The 21,121-nt window shown below is 43.3% G+C and overlaps 7 protein-coding genes across 7 annotated transcripts; 4 read left to right on the top strand and 3 right to left on the bottom strand.

Annotated features, from left to right (window-relative positions):
- The first annotated feature begins 2,944 nt into the window (after positions 1–2,944).
- F4817DRAFT_330329 (uncharacterized protein) lies at positions 2,945–5,300 on the top strand. Its single transcript, XM_049302383.1, has 4 exons — positions 2,945–3,626; positions 3,696–3,996; positions 4,052–4,940; positions 5,006–5,300. The coding sequence occupies exons 1-4, from the start codon at positions 3,275–3,277 to the stop codon at positions 5,177–5,179; spliced, it is 1,716 nt and encodes a 571-aa protein (XP_049161589.1). The 5' UTR covers positions 2,945–3,274; the 3' UTR covers positions 5,180–5,300.
- On the bottom strand, positions 5,300–8,066 carry F4817DRAFT_363276 (glycosyltransferase family 39 protein; the record flags this gene model as incomplete). The annotated part of the gene is made up of 3 exons (XM_049306625.1): positions 5,300–6,020; positions 6,075–7,710; positions 7,800–8,066. 3 exons carry the CDS (start codon positions 8,064–8,066, stop codon positions 5,587–5,589), a joined length of 2,337 nt encoding a protein of 778 aa, XP_049161590.1. The 3' UTR covers positions 5,300–5,586.
- Positions 8,067–8,742: 676 nt separating this feature from the next.
- On the top strand, positions 8,743–9,730 carry F4817DRAFT_17146 (endoribonuclease L-PSP). Its single transcript, XM_049298209.1, has 3 exons — positions 8,743–9,160; positions 9,224–9,237; positions 9,300–9,730. The coding sequence occupies exons 1-3, from the start codon at positions 8,998–9,000 to the stop codon at positions 9,618–9,620; spliced, it is 498 nt and encodes a 165-aa protein (XP_049161591.1). The 5' UTR covers positions 8,743–8,997; the 3' UTR covers positions 9,621–9,730.
- A 55-nt stretch (positions 9,731–9,785) lies between these two features.
- Positions 9,786–10,632, bottom strand: F4817DRAFT_313581 (uncharacterized protein; the record flags this gene model as incomplete). The annotated part of the gene is made up of 2 exons (XM_049300265.1): positions 9,786–9,797; positions 9,895–10,632. 2 exons carry the CDS (start codon positions 10,630–10,632, stop codon positions 9,786–9,788), a joined length of 750 nt encoding a protein of 249 aa, XP_049161592.1.
- An 899-nt stretch (positions 10,633–11,531) lies between these two features.
- F4817DRAFT_17160 (uncharacterized protein) lies at positions 11,532–12,741 on the top strand. The gene has a single exon (XM_049298212.1). The coding sequence runs from the start codon at positions 11,749–11,751 to the stop codon at positions 12,469–12,471; it is 723 nt and encodes a 240-aa protein (XP_049161593.1). The 5' UTR covers positions 11,532–11,748; the 3' UTR covers positions 12,472–12,741.
- Positions 12,742–15,268: 2,527 nt separating this feature from the next.
- F4817DRAFT_330345 (uncharacterized protein) lies at positions 15,269–18,649 on the top strand. Its single transcript, XM_049302384.1, has 3 exons — positions 15,269–16,375; positions 16,439–16,674; positions 16,729–18,649. The coding sequence occupies exons 1-3, from the start codon at positions 15,632–15,634 to the stop codon at positions 17,990–17,992; spliced, it is 2,244 nt and encodes a 747-aa protein (XP_049161594.1). The 5' UTR covers positions 15,269–15,631; the 3' UTR covers positions 17,993–18,649.
- Positions 18,650–19,432: 783 nt separating this feature from the next.
- F4817DRAFT_330360 (Per1-like protein) lies at positions 19,433–21,107 on the bottom strand. The gene is made up of 2 exons (XM_049302385.1): positions 19,796–21,107; positions 19,433–19,731 (listed from the first exon to the last, which is right to left on the bottom strand). Exons 1-2 carry the CDS (start codon positions 20,410–20,412, stop codon positions 19,665–19,667), a joined length of 684 nt encoding a protein of 227 aa, XP_049161595.1. The 5' UTR covers positions 20,413–21,107; the 3' UTR covers positions 19,433–19,664.
- Between the last annotated feature and the right edge of the window lie 14 nt (positions 21,108–21,121).

Here is a 21,121-nt window from a genome sequence, read left to right on the forward strand (position 1 = left end):
CTTTTAATATAATCGGGCGTAAGTTTAATTTTTAACAAATTTAATTTAAGCCATTAAAATAACATAAACCACACGTTACGTGGCGTTTATGGCAAAACAAACGGGTAAAACCCGCCTCGAAAATATCGGGTTTAAAGTCATTTAAAATAATTAAAAACGAAGTTTTTTTAAATGATTTTTAATATATATATATATGTATATATGTATAAAATTAATTAATTGGTTAATTAAAAAGTTATATTATATAAAGTTATTTAATTAATATTTTTTAAAATAATTATTTTTAAAAATTTTTAAATATTTTAATAATAATATATCGTATAAACATGTAATTTAAATAATTATTTTCGCATTAATTAAAATTATTAAACGATATTAATTATAATGTTATAATTATTAAAATTGTAAAATTATTTAAATGTATAAATATTTTAATAATTAAATTTTTTAATTTAATAAAAAATTATTTTTTTAAAACATATTATATATAACGTTATAATATATATATTTAAAAAAAATAATTTTTTTTTTATATAAAAATGCGAAATACTGTAATAATTTAAGTTAATTACGTTAATTTATAATTAATTACTTTTTTAAATTAAATTTACGGATTTTTTTTATTTTAATATAATATTTTATTTAATTAACCGTAATAAATTTTTAATAAACGGTTAAACATAACGTTATAATTAAAAATATATAACTCGTTAAATTAATATTATTTATTAAAAAAAAATGTTAAAAAAAAAAAATAAAAAAAAAAAAACTTTTAAACTTAAAAAATTTACAAATTTATTAATGTTATTAAATAATAAAATAAAACATTATTTATAAAATTATTTTAATAAATTTAAATTAATAACGTAAATTTTATTTTATTTTAATGGTTTAAATTAAATTTGTTAAAAATTAAACTTATGTTTAATTACGTTAAAAACGTTATAAACGCCATAAAACGTTTAATTTATATAATTATATTTATAAATTATAAATGTAAGTTTTAATAAATTTTAATTTAAAATAATTTAAGCATTTTTAATTACGTTAAAATAAATTTTTTTAAAAATTAAACTTTATATTTATAATAATTTAAAAATTAATAATAATATTAAAAATATTTTTTTATTTTATAATTTAAAGTTATTATAATGTTTTTTTTATTTTTTTATTTTTTTTTTATATTTATATAATATTACGTTATAATATTACAAGTTTTAACGTTTAAAATAACGTTTAAAAATATATAATAATATTAAAAATGTTATATTAATATTTACATTTATACGTTTACACTTATAATTACGTTTAAAATACTTTTTATTTTTATAACTTAAAATTTTTAATTTAATTTTTTAAACTTTTTTAATATTTTATATATTTATATAATATTACGTTATAATATTATAAATTTTAACGTTATATATTTTTAAAAATGTTATAATTAATATTATAACTGGTATTATAATCGGTATTACGGTTAATTATTATTTCGAAACGTTTAAAACGTTTAAAATATATATATTTAAACGTTTAAAAAATCGAGTAAATATATATATTTATTAATAATAAAGTTAATAAATATTTTAAATTAATTAAAATTTATTTTAAACGTATTAATATTATTATTTTTAATATTATTTTTAATATTAAATAATTTAATATAATAAAAATTACTTAAATTACTTTAAATTAAAAATGCGAAATTTATAAAAAAAAATAAATTAAAAATATAATTGGTTAAAAAAAATATAACGGAAAAAATATAACGAAATTCGCGTCATTAATTTAAATTCATTAAAATAAACTTTATTATATTTTTTCCGTTACATTTTTTTTTAACTAATTACATTTTTAACTTATTTTTTTTTACAAATTTTACATTTTTAATTTAAAGTAATTTAAACGATTTTTATTATATTAAATTATTTAACATTAAAAACAATATTAAAAATAATATTAAAAATAATATTAAAAATAATATTAAAAATAATAATATTAATGCGTTTAAAGTAAATTTTAATTAATTTAAAACATTTATTAACTTTATTATTAATAAATACACGCGTTTTAAGCTTTTTAAAATGTTAAAATTAATTATAACATTAATTATAACATTATAACCTTGGTTATAACACCGGTTATAACACCGGTCGTAACGTTTTTAAAAATATATTACGTTAAAGTTTATAACATTATAACGTAATGTTATACGGGTATGTAAAATAATTAAAAGGTTTAAGTAATTAAATTAAAAGTTTTAAGTTATAAAAATAAAAAGTATTTTAAACGTGGTTATAAGTATAAAACGTGGTTATGGGTATAAACGCGTAAATGTAAATATTAATATAACATATTACGTATTTTTAAACGTTAAAACTTGTAATATTATAACGTAATGTTATATAAATATGTAAAAAAAATAAAAAAGTAAAAAAAACATAATATTAACTTTAAATTAAAAAAAAATAAAATATATTATATATTATTATAAATATATATATAAATGTAAATATTATTTTAATATATTATTATATGTTTTTAAACGTTAAAATTTAAAATATTATAACGTAATATTATATAAATATATAAAAAACATAAAAAAGTAAAAAAAATATATTATTAACTTTAAATTACAAAAATAAAAGCTATTTTATACGTTATTATTAAATATTAAATTATCGTAAATATAAAGTTTAATTTTTAAAAAAACTTGTTTTAACGTAATTAAAAACGCCCGAGTTATTTTAAATTAAAATTCGTTAAAACTTACACTTATAACCCACAAATACAATGACACGGGCCAGGCGTTCTGTGGCGCCTGTGGCGCAATCGGGCGTAAGCCCGATTTTAACAAATTTTAGTTTAAGTTTACTGAAATAACTATGAAGTATTGTTTACGGAACTATTAGGTTTATGTACATTTGTACCTCCCCATGCCTAAGGTTCTTTCCCCCAATACCTTGTACTCCTACCTACATAATCATATTTAACGGATAGGGTTGTGCTGTGTAACAAACACTTAAACCAATAAAAGAGCTTGAGCTTTCTATCATATCTCACCTTCTCAATAGCTCTGGTCTGCGGTTAATTTGGGGTGGGGAAGCTGCGCCCCGTCCTGGCCTCAAACAAGGCTCCAGGCTCCAGGCTCCCTCACCTCACCTCACCTCACCTCACAACAACCTACATAGTATAGTTAATTCTCTTATGTGGCAACCGAGCGAGCTGCTCAACTACTCAATATACTCACCGTCATTGTAGCAGCTCTGCAAGAATGGCGAAATATATTTACACCCGGCCAGGTTCCATCCTCGCCCCGAGCGACCGGAGTGAATCCCCGCCGCCAGCTTACTCGTGCTATCCGGCAGAATCCAGCTCCTCAAGTCGTGGTTCACCCTCAGAACAGACCCCGTTACTTCAGACTAAGATTCAATTAAGACAAGTCCACATCGACATCCCAAGACCGTCATACACGCGTATCGGAGAGTGGTTTATAGTGATCCTACTTTTCCTCCTGTTTTTCCTCCACCTTGCTACGTTTATCTATTTCATCCCAACCCTTTTCGGTCTCATCAAGGGCATATTCGTAGCCCCACCCCCTCCTATTCACGCCATTGCTATTATCGGTACGTAAATAAATCCCTGGACCTACCTACCCTTTTCAAAAGGAGACAAAAATCTAATACGAACTCAAGGGGCTGGACCAGCTGGCATATCTGCGGCTCAGCACTTATACCACAAGGCCAATGCCCGGGGCATCCACGTCAATATCACTATATTCGAGTCCCGCCCCTTAATCGGAGGACAGTTAGCTCTGAACAGTTCCACCGGCGGTCAGGTCTTTCCTTACGATGATCCCACGCAGGACCCTATCATCGCCGAAGACATCGCCGGAACCGGCTTATTGTGGGGTAACCCGCTGTTTTCGAGAACATCGGAGAAGACGCTTGGAGACGAGGTTCAGACCTCTGAAGCTGGTAGTCAACGGGTCAGCTAGTAAGTCCTTTAAAGCTACATAAAAGCTGATCATATCGGTGCTAACCACCCCCAGCTTCAACGGTGACCGCGTCATCGCGCAGACCACCCGTCCCTACACCAAAACACCCTTCTTCGACTGGATGGGGTTGATATTCCAATACGGAAGCTCCGTCTGGTCCGCCGGCGCCATGGCAAAGCAAGGCGCCGAACTAGAAGACCGCCTCGTAGACGTACCCCTAGTACCAGACCTCGCGCAGCTCTTGATTTCCCTAGGCATATACGACTACGTGAAGAAGTCTACGGGAAACGAACTCAACGACCGCGGCATCGGGGGCGGCTACGTACCCGAAGTCCTAGCGCCGGAAGTCGGCCGCATGTACTCGCAGAACGTGGGAGATATCAGTGCTCTAGCACTGATGCTCGCTGCGGGCATAGAAGATACCGCGAACGCATATGTGGGCGGCGAACTCCTCGATAGGCTAGATATGATCGTCAGTGCGATCGGTGCGAACGTCCGAGAGTCGACGGAAGTCCACGGCGTCAAGTACGCACAGATCAGCGAGGACGAATCTGCTTGGCTTGTGCAGTATACTACCCCGTCAGGCCGTCTGCAAGCCGAAGCATTCGACAAAGTCATCATTGCCGCCCCAAAGTTCGACTTATACCGCGCTGCTTCCGCAGAAGACGTCGAGGCCGCTTCGATCCTGGCATATCGCACTGCGTATGTTGCATTCTTCACGGTGCCGAGACGAATCGGTGCCTACGGCGATGTGAACCAAGTCCTATTCCTCGAGAACGCCCTTGGAGGTATCAGGGAACTAGCGTTCGTGAGAGACGTCGTCCGAGTTGAAGATGACGGCAGTAGCACCGTTGAATACTTGTACCGTGCTCTGGCGGACAGCGATGCCGTAGAGCAGCTAGAACAACTGAACCCGAGGATCACTTGGTTGTATCAGGAGAAGGTAAGCCTTATCAGACTAGACTATCCCGGTCCGACAGAATTGATACTAACGCATTTACTACCTAGCTTGAAAAAGCCTACCCCTATATGTACCCATCTAGCCGATTCCCGCCATTTAAGCTATCCGACAAAGGCCTATGGTGGACGTCGGCCATCCACACGATCGCGAGCACAGTAGATACGAGTTGTCTAGCTGGGAAAATAGTTGCGGAACAACTTATGAACGATTTGAAGAGATAAGCAAGAGATAGGTGAGGGATAGGAGTTGATGATGTTCCAAGCATCCAAATGCTAGATAATTAACCATGAACCACGTAGCCATTAATCACCACAAAGTATGTATGTTTTATGAAATGAGAAATGAGATTGATTCCCGTATCGCCTCTATAGATTACAGAAGTCCTGAGTACACAGGTGACGGGGTCCAAAAAAAACCAGATGATGCTTTTTTCATCATCGCAAAAAACGGACTTTTTCTCCCCATTGCCATTGCCTTTGGATCAACGCAAAGCCTGCCCAACCTATCCATTTTCGCCCCTTAGATGCTGCGCTCAATCGTACACCTGTGTCTACGTCGTCTCCTAAGATTATGGTTTACATACCAAGATTACCTAGTCCTCATTTCATCTCACCAAAATTTCACCACTTTATTTAGCAAAGTGGAGATCGTATCCGAGCCACTTCCGTCGGAGGACTTGGTCCACGCTAAGGCCGGGGTAGCCGTAGGTCAGCGGCAGGAAGAAGTACCAGCTGGCAAAGACTAAAGATAGAATGACAAGGCATGCGATCCATGCCGGGACCATACTCTGGCCGGCGAATCTCTCTCGGGCGGTGATGTGTCGCCGAGGGCCCGGAGCAGGCTTCTTACCCGACTTAACATCCTGGTAGGACGGCTCCTCCGCAGACGGTTCGGCGTTGAATACAAATTCAAGTAGGGAACCGACGATAAGGCATGATGCGAGATGAGCAGGGAGGTAGTGATGCAAGAAAAGCTGACGTCCCATAGTGAAGAATGGGAAATAATGTGTGGCCCATGCTAGGAAAAAGAATCCAGTAGAGTTATAAAGACGAGAACGGGTACCTTTGAACTAAGTTAGCTGCTGAATAAGGGTGGGATAATAGAATTTTAACTCACGATGGTCTAGGGCGTCGATACCGCGGCGTAGAGACACCTGATCAGCACCAATGATACCAGCATAAACGGCAATCAAACTGCTGGCAATCCACCAACCGATAGGGTTACCCAGGAAGTAAATTTGCTGGCGGGTCTCGTTCTGTGTCCAGAAGCTAACTCCCCTCAGTAGGAATGGCCACTGGTACGGCTGGCTAGCATACGGGTGGCTGCTAGTCAACTGGCTGTTGTGCCAGAACATTGAACGCTGCAACTCGAACCACTTCCTAAGGAATGGCAGAGTTTTAACCTGGCGCTCTTGCTTCTGTCGGCGGGGGGAATCAGCCGGGACAGACGGAACATCCTCCACGATCCAAACATTCGAACTAGGCGCAATCTGCTTGTTTCCGTTGATCTCCTGTTGCTTGTGTCCCCACTCTGGAAGGGGTTTCGTGTGAGTCCACATTGCGACTTTGCTGGGATTATGGATCAACTTGAAATGGCTGGAAACACTCTTAAACTCTTGGTTGGGTTTGCCGTGTTCGATTCTGACCTCAAAAAGAGTTTCCGCTGAACGACTTCCATACGCGTCGGCTAGAGGTACAGTAGTGAATTCCTGATTAGTAGGGAAGTAAGGAGAGGCAACGTCATGGGATAATAGAACTGTATCCGTCACCAAGTGTCGTAGTCTGACGAGCTCGTGGTTCTTGACGTGGCGGCCCATCTCATGATCGTCGGTGGCAGGGAGAATTTGCCAATAGTTGTTGGTATCATTGTACGGATATCCCGTCACCTGTTGGCCTTGGCTGGAAACTCGGCCATCATCGTAGCGGAGAGGGTATTTCGCGTCGTGGCTATGAAGATAAGCTTTGGTTTCCTTGTGGCGTATAGTAATGGTGTCGTAGTAGTCAATGCCGATAGAATTGGCTAGCATGACATTATCAGACAACGTCTCCTGAAACTCGGGGGTCATGAAATCATCGCCAGGACCAGATCGCGTCAAGATAGCAAAATGAACCTGGAACCAGAATAGGTAAAATAGGAAAGGAATAATAATCAACCCGACAGCACGAGCACCGAAGTGGTAAGCGAATTCTCGAAGGTCTAACGCGCCGCCTGGTCGTCTAATGTCGAGTAAATCCCATAAGTCGATGACGACAGCAGAGCCAATAGTGACAAAGGCAAAGAGTCCGACATACTTAGTAGAGATATCGCAAGAGAGCGCGAAGCCGGTCAAAATGAGCCACTTCCACCATTTACGACTGAAAGACTCGTGTCTCAGCTTGTAGAACTTGATGTAGCATAACAGACTGCATGCCATGGCCAATACAAGGGTAGCATCAAGTAGAATCAACCTAGTCTGACCGATGTGGGCGTTATCCAGAAGTACGAGACCAGCAGCGACGATACATGCCGGAAGACTATATCCTGACTCCCACATGATAAGGTAAGTCACCGAGACGGTCAACGAGCCGAGGAGTGCGGGCATAGAGCGAAAAGCCACGTAAGGGACCTTGTTCGCAATGTACGAATCACCGATGTTCTCGAAGTGAAAGTGCCCGTCGTATCCCACAAGCCATCCCATAAGGGCGAAGAGAAGCTTTCCGAACGGGGGGTGGACATCGAAGAAATAAGTTCTCTCGAGGTAAAACGAAGCGAACTAATTGGGAAAGCAGGAATAAGCTAGTGTCTTCTATATGCTTTCTACGTGAAGCCTAGTGATTATATTTGCAAACGGTCTCTACTTACTTTACCGAAGTGAACCTCATCGAAGACGACCTCGTTCGGGTGGCTAATACCCCAAAATCTCGAAATGAAGGCAAGGATCGTGATCACGGTCAGAGCGACCTTGTAGTCCCATTCTGAGTGCTTCTTGGTAACCTTCTTGTTTGCCTTGACGAGGTTGTCGAGCTCCGAATCCACATCATCAGAACTGCCATTCTTCTTTTTAGAAGAACCGGGGACATTCCGCTGGCGCAGAGTGCCCTGCGGAGTGCCCTGAGGGGGTGTCGACATGGTATAAAGGAACGCAGTTTAGAAGAAATTGATGTTTAGAAACTATTCGGACCCGATTGTTAGTAACCTAGGTAGGTAAGTAGGATATTTCGATGTGGGTGAACACGTCGCAGTTGACGTGTTACCGCCACATTACAAGGATTGTAGATTGTAGTAGATGTAGTAACTATAGTTAGATGTAGTTAGATGTAGATGTACTTACAGAAACAAAGAAAAGGGTAAGATAAATAATTACCAACGGCACGGCCAATTCGTAGGCCGAAAGCTGCGATTGTTGACGCCAAAGTCGTCGAGAAGGATAGAAGATGGTGATCAAGAAGAAGTGTTCAAAAAGTCGGCCCTCGTTAAAATCTTAGTTAACGCAGGGGAAGCTTCAGTCGCGCAAGCGTGCGTGTGTTCCACTCTATACTACCTACCTACCTAGGTACATACCATGTCGGTACCTAATATGACGGGTACAGTGGTATTGTACCTTGCCTAGCTGGGCGGATAGGGGTTATCAAGTTAATTTTGGCCACTTGGCAACACCTTAGCCTCACGCCCCCTTTTTTCTTACGGTGGGCTGAGTCGTAGGTACCATGTAGTGAAGAAATAGAGCTTGTGCCGAAACCGATCTCTTACGGATATCTTATCGATAACCGATCACCGATCTCATCTACATAAATAAGCTTGTGTACAATACCTAAACAAGTTTAAGTAACTAGGGCTAACTAGCGCTACTCTCTTCCCACTTAGAAACGTGCTCACGTAGTACGGAGCTTGGCAACTTCCCCCCCATCAAGAGCCGGGACGCCGAAGTACGGAGAGGACTGCGAACCCTAAAACAACTATAGCTTACAAATCTCCACTCATTAAGAACAATTACAAAGACATCAATCGGGTTATTATTATATATTCTAGTCTATACTCTAGTCTATACTCTAGTCTAGCTATGCCCGTAGTTCTTCGAGCATCTCCAATTCGAGCACTTCTCTCATCTACAGTCCGTCGCAGCTTAATTCCAGCTTCGCGAACGTCTTTCGTCTTCCGAGCTTCAACCCCTATCCGCACTATGTCTGACATCACACCCGTCTTCTCCAAGGACGCAGCTCCGCGTAAGTGAAAACAATATAATATTAAAGAACAATATGAATAATAACTAACTTATATATATATAGCTGCTGGACCTTACGTATGAACAAGATGAGTCCCAACATTTAATTCACTCAGAGAGCTAACAGGTAGCTATCATAGTCCCACGCCATCAAGACGCCAACCGCCATTTACTGCTCTGGCCAGATTCCCTGTGACGCCAATGGCAATCTTGTGGAAGGTACCATTGGCGAGAAGACAGCAGTCTGCATTTCCAACCTGAAGGCTGTCCTCACAGCCGCCGGTTCCTCCATCGAGAGGGTCGTCAAGGTTAACATCTTCTTGGCCGACATGTCGCTGTTCGCCGACATGAACAAGGAGTACGAGAAGTGGTTTACCCACAAGCCCGCCCGCAGTTGCGTGGCCGTCAAGCAGCTGCCCAAGGCTGTCGACGTTGAGATTGAGTGCATTGCTCTCCCGTAGAAATTCCCAGGGGCAATCGAAAGCTTGATCTAAATACATTGGTTGCATTCACCTAAAATCAAACTAGGAGCTGCCGTGATCTCAAGGGGTATGAGTCATACTAGCTATCCAGACAGAATCATGTCACTAAGAAATAAAAAAGAAATAAAATCAGAGGCACTTCAATCAAGTCGGGACCTAACGCTCTTCGTTAGCGACTTTCCTAGTATATTCATTCACCCTACTTGTTGGTAATGTGAAGGTTAATTCGAGGAGGTACATGTACCATACGTACCTGCCATATAGGTATCTTCGTCATCGTAAGGGATGTTGCCCGGCTCACTTCCCATTCTTCCTCCTCAATCGTGTAGAGATCTAGCGTCACCGGGGGATTAGGGGGGCCCATCTCCAAGTCCCCATACGTGTACGGCAAGTCTCTCCAGCCCCCAGCTTCACTGACAGGCGACGACGGCCGATCGATACTAAACGAAAACGTTGACATGTCGAAATCAGGCTCGACAACGGAGGTGCCGAGGAGGCCACTAGGCTTTCTCACCTTCTCCCTCGGCTTTCTGAGCTGCAGCGAAGGTAATCTTGAAATGTTAAGTCTATTCCAACCGGTGGACTTACTAAAATTGTACGCGATTCTGCCTGCGAGACCATATTTGGCAACGACTTCGGCTTGCTTGCAGATCTGATAAAGTTGCTTGACCGAGCGGATAGTTGGTTCGCGGAGTACGAGCTCGGCTTCCTTTGTGCCTTTCGTCTTGGCACGTCGACGTATTTGGTTCTCTACGCGGTCACGCTCGTCGAATAGTCTCGCTAGGTCGTATGGTGAGCCGAAATGAAGATAGGTAGGCGTTTCTACCATGCCGTAACTCTGGGGTGTGTAGTCCATTGTTATGGTATGGGCGCCATGTGCGCTATTCTCTTCCTCGAACGACGAGGCATCCTCATGTTTCCCGTTCTTTGCATTATCTCGGCTTTTCTCCTTGCACCCCTTTCGGTCTAGTAGCTTTTTTATAGTCTTCATTTCGATGCTTGTCTCCTTTCCGCTTTATGTGATGTTTAAACTTCCGTAATTAGTGGTGTAGATGACAGCTTTAATTCATTCAGTGGTGGCAACTTCATTACCAAACAGAACGCTTGCTTCTGACTGTTCGGAAATGATGATTAAGGCAAGAAAGGTTTGCTACTCTTCTGACGGCCAAACATCTACCGTTGTTCTATTATACTTCCTATATAAGTTATTATCTTGCTCGAGGATCATTGCATTGTGGTAAGACAGGGGGGAAGGTAAATCTACCTACTCAATTCACTCCTCTCTATATGGGTATTTTAAGGACCTCTAATATCGATATATTTATGCATCGAAGACATGCGATAAATAAGTGTTCTGATTATGAACCAGCACAGGTTTCTACTACTAAGTCAACACCAACCCAACTCTTAACAAGAAACTTACCCGTAGGTACTATGGGTAATGGTGTGCTTGACTGGGGGAAAGGCTAAGTATCGCAATATCTGAATTGACGCTGTCTCGAGATATAGTGACTGGTTAAACTATGTATTAGCACGATAAATATAAACCGATAGTGTCCGGGGGCAAATCGGCAACATATTCGCTGTATATAAACTAGAATGGAGATTTGACATTGTTCACATATGAGCTGGTTGTTCGTTCGTAGTATATAATTATGTGTTTTGGTTAATGTTATTGTTAATGTTATTGTTAATTACTTCTGAGCAGATGATTCAATAAAGAGTGCTTTTACGAAAATATCAGTCTACTTGTCTTAGTGTCACGGTGATTCTCCTAAAGTCACAAAGACACAACAATAGAGAGGACAAAGAATACCCGCTCAATAGAGTAAGAGGTCACCCCTATTGACTCATATAAACACATCACAAGCACATTCACACCGTGAGAAATATCTTGCCCGGTTGTACCTTCCCATTCTATTTAATTTCTACTCTACTGGAACTACCAAAGCAGTGTCTAGCATTGTTTATTGGTAGAAAAACAGTATCACTTTTTCAAGCTATCTGGTATAGCATTTCGATTCTTACCCCCCTTATTTCTCCGTTCAGACAAGAACGCTCTAGAAACACCGAACTATCGCCAAGTCTAACTAGTAGAAACTTCACGATGTGTTTAGGTATGTGTCCCGACGACTATGATGACCATAGGCCCCAGCGACAGCGACGGGATAGGCGTGCTCATCTACCACGTTATGAACGTTCTCCACGTCGGGAAGCCACTCGTGCAGCTCAGAACTACGGGTGGCCGCGCAACCATAATATGAGTAACTCCTATAATTATGGGCAACCTGGGAATAGGGACTCACACGTCGAGCCCGAACTTATGGAAGCTTTCGTTGGTCTCCCGGGTAGCGACCTCCGTCGCGTGTACGACCCGGAGCGCTCTCGACAATCTACCCGGGACCAGTACTATAGCCAGCCTTCCCAGTACCAGTACCAATACCAATACCAGTACCCCAACCAGCCTAGCCGCGCCGCTATATCGGAACACTCCCGGTTGAAGAACGTTCCGGGCGGGAGAGTAGAAGTCCATCGGGACAACCTGCACCGGTACGGAAGTATGCATGGGAGCGTTCATGGAGTAGTCCGTGAACAACCTAGGATGTCCGAGACCATGAACATGAACCCCCGCCGGTACCAACAGACATCCCGGGGTATACGTCGGGGTTCTGTAGATAGTAACGGGGTTAGCGATATTTCTAGCGAAGACGACAACGACGACGACAATGACAGGAGAAGACTTGCCTATACTCCCTCGCCGTTAGCTCAGAGAGGTAATGATCTCTACTCCCGCACGGGACATGGCTATGGACGCAAGGGCGCGTTCTAGAATCTAAGATAATGCCGCGCGCTTAAGTATTGTGAGTCTTCCCAATAATACAAACAGCTCCCGGCTACGTAGAGAAGATATCACTATCACTATACCCAGACACGAGTACCGAAATAAGAAATGCCTGTTTTAGCGAGCATAGGTAGACAATGGATACGATGGTTTGTTTTTCCCACGCTTAATTAGACTAGAGGCATGTCGCTTGGCTTTGCTCACTGACGACGATGATAATATACAGGTGAGCAATAGTGAGGAGGAATCCAGGGTTTAGAGCTAGGTACATATCGTAGTATCCATTTGACATGGTTACCTGTTAATTTGATCTTGAATTCGTAAGTTTTGTTCGGTAGCGATCTGTAAAACATCTGCCTGATACTACATACATAGTAGATTTGCGCGTTTAAGTTACGTATTCCATGACGAGAGATCTGAATCGAGATAATAGACCCAGGTCAGGCACCGATATTCTACATTTGACGCGCAGGTGTGGTGAAAAGGCATCTAAATTCCGGATGATTCTATTGGTCAGAGGTGTCGTCGTTATGGGTCGTCAATATTGATCAATTGATAGGGCTGACGACCACAGATAGACGACTTGGAGGATGCGACGTGGTACGTGTCAACCAATCGTCGCCAAGGGGAGGGGAGGGGAGGAGGGGGTGAAGAGGGCAGATCTAATATTGGGAGAGTCATATTGGGACCCTTTAAATCTATCACATTTGCAGGAACTCTAGGACTGGTGAATCTGCAGCAGTGCAGACTGATGAGCTGCTGTTGGGGATTTGCTGCATGAGACAAAAACCAATGCCCGTAAGCTCCCGAGATGGATGAGTCAACGGAGAATGCTGCGGTGTCAACACTCTATTCGATCCCGCTAATTTTGATGATGCGATTCCTCCATTCAGGGGGTTTTCGCAATCGGCAATTCGACCACTGCATATATGTATGTAAGCACTTATGAACCTTGTTTGCTTAAGGTTCAGTTCTGCAACTTCTGCTCCAGTGCTTCTTGCAGCACAGAGCAGTATGCTAGCCTTAATTGTGGAGATTCCTGATTGGAAGAACGATGGAAAGAAAAGATGCAGGCGGTGCTGTCATTGTTCATGTGCTCCGCTGAATCGATAAGAAGATCAAATCAATTATCAATCCGCACCTTTCTAAAGACGGGAATTCTAAAGACGGGAATGACCAATCTCGCAGATGCGATTTAGGAGATAACACTTAATGTATAATGCGCGAGTCTCAAATTTCGCATCTGCGCAAAACACCCCTACTACGAGAAGATCCGAAAGAGACGCGGACGGGGATTTTACAACTGACTTAATTATCGGTGAAACTCTCTACAATAGTGCTATAAATTGACGTCACAAGGTAGGAATAAAGTAGCCGGTCGGGGCAATTAAACGAAACATGACCGAGCCGGATAGACTGGATACTTTTAGGCCGGTACCGAAGGTGTTGTTTAAATAATACATAAGAAAAGGGGTCCTCGGACAATTAGCAACGCAACTAATACTGTAATTGATTAAGGGTCTAGTTCTTTTCACAATAAATCGACATGAACACATGCTCAATCCGAGTTTATCGACATTTCTTGCTTTATTGTGAATCGTCATACGACGTGGGAATCCTCCTCCGTCTGGAAGGAATGGTGGCCACAGAAGAGCGTGGAACCACTCGGTTCTTATGTACGTTATGTACAAAGTATTACTATGCGCATCAGGTATTAATAATAAAGTATTCCAAGGCTTAGCGCGAGTCCAACACAGCTTGTAGATCCTGCAGGGCCAGCGTTGCTAATCATTATGCATGATATATACCAACCTATCTTCGACCTCTCTTCTTCCGATCTCTATTCTTACTTGTCGGCGTGTTCCACAACTTCACAGACACGAATGAATATGGTAGATTGATATCTGTTTGGTATGAACCGTAAGAGGTGATTTCCTATACGTGTCCTTCTATTGTAGTATTTACACATGTATGTAGTTCATAGTAATAGTCGAAACGTGGGTAGGATGTTAGATTTGGCAAGTGGCATGATTTATGTGAGAGACATTCTGGATCTTTGGCCAGGAACATTGAACGTTAGAATATGTATGGACCATGTAGGTAGTGTACACTGTAAGCGAACTATGAATTAACTATGGATTGAGAAACGGGGTCGCGTCCGCATATCCGGTTTAGCGCGAGGCGTAGCTGAGTTACATCTGCCCTAAAAGTACTCTAGGACTTTTAGCGAGTATTTCATGTTAGTGCGGAAGTGACGGAAATGTTAGTGAACCATTAGCGTTGGAGCGAATCTTAGTGGGTACTACCTAGCCACTACTTTTAGAACCATCAAACTCGACTTTTAGACTTGATCCAGTAACTTGACATGGGTGGTCCTTGACAGTCCCCATAGAAGACGGCTGCTGCCTAAATATCTCCATCCTTTTCATAACGACTTCCCATTATCTCAAACCCCCAAGAGCCCTTACCCTTCTTCGACTCTTCGTCTTCGTCCGGCGCCTCTTTTCCTCGACCAAGCGACCAAAGTGTTCTTGCGCAGCCGGCTTATTAACAGTTCATCTGTTGTATCTCTCTAAGGCTGCCATATTATTTTGTCCTATTGTGTCCTCTTTTATCTTGTCCTATCTGTTACACAGGCTACGTAGGTTAGCTTGCGAAGAACGAGCCATCTTCTCTGCTCAAGTTGGCAATATCTTGTCTATTCCTCGACTCAATTTTGTCTTATTTTCCGCGAAACGCGCATCAGCACATATAGTCCTTCTATCTTTCTACGCATGAGCTCATCCGTTCCGTGAACCTGCTACTCGTGTAAGAAATGTCCTATCCTATCCCCGGGGTGTTCTTCTAGCCCTACCACATATATATATTCACATATATATATTTCACTTTCCCGTCTCGTCCGAGACCCATCGATTGACCAATGTCAAGCTGGCAATTGTGATATCTTTTTCATGTCTCAGGCCATCTGGGACTCGGTGTGGGAGGACCCTTGTGACTCATATGACTGCTCAGCCTTATGGTGCATAACTGTGCTAACCGGTACCGTTGTCTTTACAGAGTTCAGAGCAACGATATCATCGATCGCCTCTTGCCTCTTGCCTCTCGCCTATCATAAATCTGTTCCCCGCACCCGTTATACCGAGTCATCATGTCCTTCTCCAACCCTCGAAGGACCCCGGTGACTCGCCCGGACTCAGGTCCCGGCAATGGTCTAACCGTTAAGACGAACTTAACCCTACGGAAGGGAGCAACCTTCCATTCTCCTGTCACTCCTCCGACTAGTCCACCTACTGCTGCTTCATTCAGAGTACCCTCGCTACCTCGACGCTCTCAGACCAGTCTCGATGATGTTGTCGATGCTCATGTTCGTCGTGCTGCCTTAAACATTGGCAAATTCGAGGTGACCCTGTCGGCTATCAAGGCCGAGCCGTTATCCCCTATAAGCCCCTTCTCGGACGACTGTCTTCCTATCCCCAGAGGTTTCCTGGACAACACCCTAGTAGGAGACACAATGTCCGAGGAACCGACTGCTTTCGAGCCGGAGCGAAGGACGTTACGTCCTCGCAGCCGTCGCTCTTCTCACCACCACGAGTCTGATAGTGGGTTGGGAACATCCATTGCGTCTACAAATCAGAAGCGGAAGGAGGCCAAGTCTTCTGGTACTGGCGCTTCAGCTATCACAAGGTCGGCCACGGCCTCTAAGTCTCAGAATATTCAACGTCTTAGCTCGCGTGCTAGGAACCGCATATCTGAGCATATCCTGAAACCGCTATTAGGTGAACCTTCACTCAAGGAGTTTCATCCCATTGTCCTTGACTGTCCCAGAAGGATCCAGGAGGACCAGATCGTTTGTCTCAGGGACCTCGAGAAGACACTTATCTTTATGGCACCAGTGAGTCAACTAATGAAAGACCCTAGCATATGTGGAGTTACTTATCGTTGGCTGTGCTTGAAGGAGACCGCAAAGTCTGTCGAACTATATCGCGACTTCTGCCTCACTTCGATTCGATGCATCCAAGCTACCGTCGAATACCTTAGCGACCGAGAACAAACCCGGCCTCACGATCGACCTTACAACAGCGGCTACTTTATCGATCTTGTGGAACAAATTCGCCAACACGCGCAACAGATGCAAGAGGCCCGCAAGAGACAGGACGCTGGAGAGGAGCTAGACGAGATGGACGTTGACCCGTATGATGCCCGCCATGACCCTAGTGGTTGCACATATGCTAACCTAACGGACAGAACTGACGAGGTAAAGCTTGTTGGTGGTCTTACAACCAACGGTCGACCAGCGGAGTTAGTTCGCGTAAAGAAGAATGGCAAAGCTATCTCCATGGCTACCGGAATGCCTGTTGAGGACCTTGAGGAAGAAGTAAAAGGCCCAATCCGATTTAAGCGTTCAATGAGCGAGCAGGCCGAGGACGAAGAAGAAATCATGCGATCCATGGCTCGCCGAAAGAAGAACGCCTCGCCAGAGGAGCTCGCTCCTAAAAAGTGTGCCCACCCGGGTTGCAGTAAGGAATTCAAGCGACCCTGTGATCTGACAAAGCATGAAAAGACGCATTCTCGTCCTTGGAAGTGTCCCATTCCTACCTGCAAATACCACGATTATGGTTGGCCTACTGAGAAGGAGATGGACCGACATGTTAACGATAAACATTCGGCGGCTCCTCCCATGTTCGAGTGCCATTTCAAGCCATGCCCATATAAGTCCAAGCGTGAATCCAATTGCAAGCAGCATATGGAGAAAGCGCACGGCTGGACATACGTTAGGACCAAGACCAACGGTCAGAAGAAATCAAGCAAAGCTAGCAGTTCTGCCCAACCTACACCTCTGATTAAGAGCTTGCCCACCCCGAGTAGCGAGCAAACCGACCTCGTGATGACACCACCTGAAGATCCTCTATATGGTCACTACAACAATGACCATGAGTTCCCGACCTATCCGTCAGATCAGGAGTTCAATGCTAGCTTATATGAACACCAACCGTTTGACAGTGACATCCAACTGGAATATTCCCCAGTTGACAATAACACGCCTTCTAGTGCTGACTCCGACCAGTTCAACACTTTTGAAGACCTGAGCCCTGAGTTTACTGGCCAATTCGAAGATATCTATGGTGCCCACGTACAAATACCTACACCGACACACTCGGTTTACAACAAAGACATTAGTGCTTTTGCAAACTTCACAGCGAATGCCTGCCAGCAGTTTTCCATGCCACAGCTCTCAACTCTCGGCCACGGTAATCAACTCATGTTGACACCGCCGACTATGGTGGACGAGGGCTTTGAAGACTTCCAGCCTTGTCACAACCAGTTTGGCCAGGACTTCGCCCTGTTCCCTCCTAGCACGATGGATAAGTCGAGTGATTTTACTCTTTTTGGAACTATTCCACCCAGCCTTGCTGCCGGTTATAGTCAACCATCTTCTCAAGATTTTAACATTGAGTATTCATCTATGGATTGGACAGCATCAGACTTTCCAGGCTTTCCGTCCAGCTAGTCGTTTTCAACTAGTAGCGGTATTTGGGCCGATTGTTGGATGAAAAGCAATTTTGGTGACTTGTGTATGCTTTGCATACATTTTTATCAAGCTGGTTTTACGCCAACTCTTGACGATGTTACGATGATAACGAGTCGCGTATTTTGGAGCGAATTTAGGGGAACGTCAATCCCAGAATGCCTTCGTGGTTGAAGATTACGGCATATGTGCTGAGGATTTAGGGTTAGATAGACAGCGCTCTGCTTGTTACACCCTGTGTACAGATTCATATTATTTTGCATTAAGTTTAGCTTTGCTGATATGTCTACGGATGTTTTTGATATGGCAAGGAGCGATCTCGGAAACAACATAGCTCGGGAATTTTGCAGTTTTAGTTGCAGAGTACGGAGACAGAGAGGCATCTCCAATGAAAAAAAAACAATTCATTTACATACCTCTTATTTGTTCGAGATAAAGCGACTGGTCTATTTCTAACATTGCCAATTCTATGATAGGAAAATACTTCCTGATGGGTTAATTTGATATGTCAATCGAACTAGTGGGGAGTCGTACCCAGGCCGTCTGTCTGGCGGTTGGCAAATGGCCCGCTTTTTAGTTTGGACTAGTTCATCCGTGTCGAAATTTATTTGCAAAGGTTTTTCTTCTTTTGCTTCTGCTCTTTACATCTTCCATCTCCATATCCGAACTTCATCCTCCACCGTCTCCTACTTTTATCTAGGTAGGAGACTCATCCCTCATTTCAGCAATAGGTAAAGTAAGCCTTCTACTTTTTATTATTATCTTATTTTTTTTACCTGCTATTTGCTTTCTTCGTATCGTATCGTACATCAGGTACCTACACATACATACATACACATACACGTACACGTACACCGCCGCCATTGCTATGATGACCCCGACACCGCAAGTGTCGAACCTTACCTCTCAAATTAGGAAGAGCCGTATGAGACCGTCTTCGGGGGCGGGCGACTTTTTTTTCTTTTTCCCCCTTCTCTCCTTTCTTTCTTCTTTAGAAGGGAGGGGGGAGGGGGGAGGGGGGAGGCTGGCGTCTGTTCTCCTTGGCTGAACCGTGCGTGTTCCCGCGTTCTACCTGCCGGCCGTATGGGCGCCGCGCGTGCATCGACACGTGCTGCCGCGGTTTTTTTTTGCTCGGTGTCGGTGGGTGGGCGTGGGAGCGCTGCGGCGAGGTGGGGATGTGTTATGCTTAGATTATTTGGTTTCTGATGCCTTGGCGGGCTTTGTGCTTGATTTTCTGGATTGCTTGAGTGTTTGTTCTTGGGAATTTGGAGCTAACCTCATGATTCTAGGGTTTTACTATTGGTATCTTTTTGTAGTGAGGCAGGTGGATGGGAACGGATTGGATGGAAATTCTAGGTCGGACTATTGTTGCCTCGTAGGAGTAGGAAAAGGGTTTAGGTCACGCAGTCTCAATCAAGCTCTATATAGATATTTTAGGTAGTCAATGATAGGTATTAACCTAGTCTATACTCACATGGATTCGAACCTCAAACTCCCTGCTTCTATGATATTATTCCCTTTTTGCCGGCCGAAAAATGATAAGACCTATTACCAGAGATTTCTTGAACGCCATACATAGACCGCACCACGCTTGGATATACAAGGATCGACTCTAAACATTCGATCAACTTAACCAGTAAAGGCGTGCTGTTTGTTAGGCCTTGATGTCCTTTATCCAGTCCGCGTTTGCGATGTTCTCCTGAGAATCCTTGACCATGAAACTGCAGACTGGGTTAAGTTTGACACCAGATATAAGCGCGGAGAGGTAGAAAGCTGCCAACTTACTTGTACCATAGTATGGTAGGGCCGATGGTGCCCAGATGCCATAGACTGTGCGCGTCCAAGGCTCCCCACAACGGTGGGAAGTCCAGCAGCTCCAAGCCCATAACCGTCATGATCCACGCGACGGCGATACCAGGCCAGATTGCCCACGATCGGTGGGTCGCGGACCACCTCTTCAAACTGAAGTAGCTCCAGAGACTGTTTTGTATCAAGCCCACAATTACGTTGGCGGCCATATTATACGTGTAGTTCCAGCGCCACAGCTTTAGGTATGTGACGTGCGCGGCATATAAAGCGCAGCAGGTGACAGTCCAAATCCGGAGAAAGCTGCGGCGGCGGGGCGTGGGGCGGTCGAGGCGGAAGACGCGGATCGGGGTGTAGTACATGCCGTAGAGGACGCCAGCGCCAGCAGCGAAATAATCGAGCTGCTCGGTGAAGCGGAAGTCGCGGGTGTGGAAGATGGCGCTGAAGATCCAAGTCGCAATGCCGAAGTACGCGAACATCTCGTAATACCGGCGCAGCGGGTACGCCGCCGGGATCGACCCGCGGATCTTCGTCAGCCCATTATAGTGCGCTACCAGGTTGCCCAAGCTAAACAGCACCGAGAAGGGCTCCTGCATCCCGAGAAACCGCACAAACGGCCATTTCCCATGAAACTGCGTTACGGGCTTGCCCGCGGCCACGCGACGCTGCGTCACGATGTGCTGGCACGTGTAGTCGCATTCCTGCGGGCAGGTCCAGAAGAGAAGGCGAAGGTGGAGGGCTGCGAGAGGCGGAGAAGCTCTAACGTTAGCTTAGACGGTTTAGACGGTTTGGAGGCGCGATTCGAGCTTCTCGCGGTGAGAGGTATAGCTAGGTACATACGGATGTGGGTAGGGTTGTTATTCGGATCGCAATTCTCACGGGCGCAGACCTATATATTTATTTAACGGACACCGTCCGTGTTAGTCAATTTCAATTTTTTTTTTCTTAAATAGATCGACGGTGCCGATGATCCGGGCCCTCCAGCCAAGTCGGCACACCGTAGCCGTAGCCGTAGCCCACGTATAAGACACTTTAGGAGGGTAGGTATTGCACACGAACCTTGACGCATTCCCGGAACTCGGGTAGCCGATCGCCGGTGGAAGCTTCGGCGGTGCTCCATAGCAAGCAAACGGCGACGATGAGGAGGGTCAGTAGCGATTCTGGACGAAGCATCTTGGGTCAGACTGCATTGGATCTTTTGGGGGGGGGGGGGGGGGGGGGGAGCAAGAGAACGGGAGAATGCGAAAAAAAAAAAAATCTCGGGTTTCCCAACCAACCCGGTTTAGAAAAATTACATAGGCAGCC

Source organism: Daldinia loculata (assembly GCF_022478755.1).
Source record: "Daldinia loculata strain CBS 113971 unplaced genomic scaffold F4817scaffold_10, whole genome shotgun sequence".
NCBI lineage: Eukaryota > Fungi > Ascomycota > Sordariomycetes > Xylariales > Hypoxylaceae > Daldinia > Daldinia loculata.

What these genes read in the sequence shown, in the direction of transcription:
- F4817DRAFT_17160 (XM_049298212.1), top strand. Translation starts at nt 11,749, where the DNA reads ATGTGTTTAGGTATGTGTCCCGACGACTATGATGACCATAGGCCCCAG.
- F4817DRAFT_330345 (XM_049302384.1), top strand. Translation starts at nt 15,632, where the DNA reads ATGTCCTTCTCCAACCCTCGAAGGACCCCGGTGACTCGCCCGGACTCA. An exon ending in CACTTATCTTTATGGCACCA is followed by an intron (nt 16,376 to 16,438) that starts GTGAGTCAACTA and finishes CTGTGCTTGAAG; the next exon opens with GAGACCGCAAAGTCTGTCGA. An exon ending in GACGAGATGGACGTTGACCC is followed by an intron (nt 16,675 to 16,728) that starts GTATGATGCCCG and finishes CCTAACGGACAG; the next exon opens with AACTGACGAGGTAAAGCTTG.
- F4817DRAFT_17146 (XM_049298209.1), top strand. Translation starts at nt 8,998, where the DNA reads ATGCCCGTAGTTCTTCGAGCATCTCCAATTCGAGCACTTCTCTCATCT.
- F4817DRAFT_330329 (XM_049302383.1), top strand. Translation starts at nt 3,275, where the DNA reads ATGGCGAAATATATTTACACCCGGCCAGGTTCCATCCTCGCCCCGAGC. An exon ending in TCACGCCATTGCTATTATCG is followed by an intron (nt 3,627 to 3,695) that starts GTACGTAAATAA and finishes TACGAACTCAAG; the next exon opens with GGGCTGGACCAGCTGGCATA. An exon ending in CTTGGTTGTATCAGGAGAAG is followed by an intron (nt 4,941 to 5,005) that starts GTAAGCCTTATC and finishes TTTACTACCTAG; the next exon opens with CTTGAAAAAGCCTACCCCTA.
- F4817DRAFT_330360 (XM_049302385.1), bottom strand. Translation starts at nt 20,412, where the DNA reads ATGCAGGAGCCCTTCTCGGTGCTGTTTAGCTTGGGCAACCTGGTAGCG. An exon ending in CCTACCATACTATGGTACAA is followed by an intron (nt 19,732 to 19,795) that starts GTAAGTTGGCAG and finishes CCCAGTCTGCAG; the next exon opens with TTTCATGGTCAAGGATTCTC.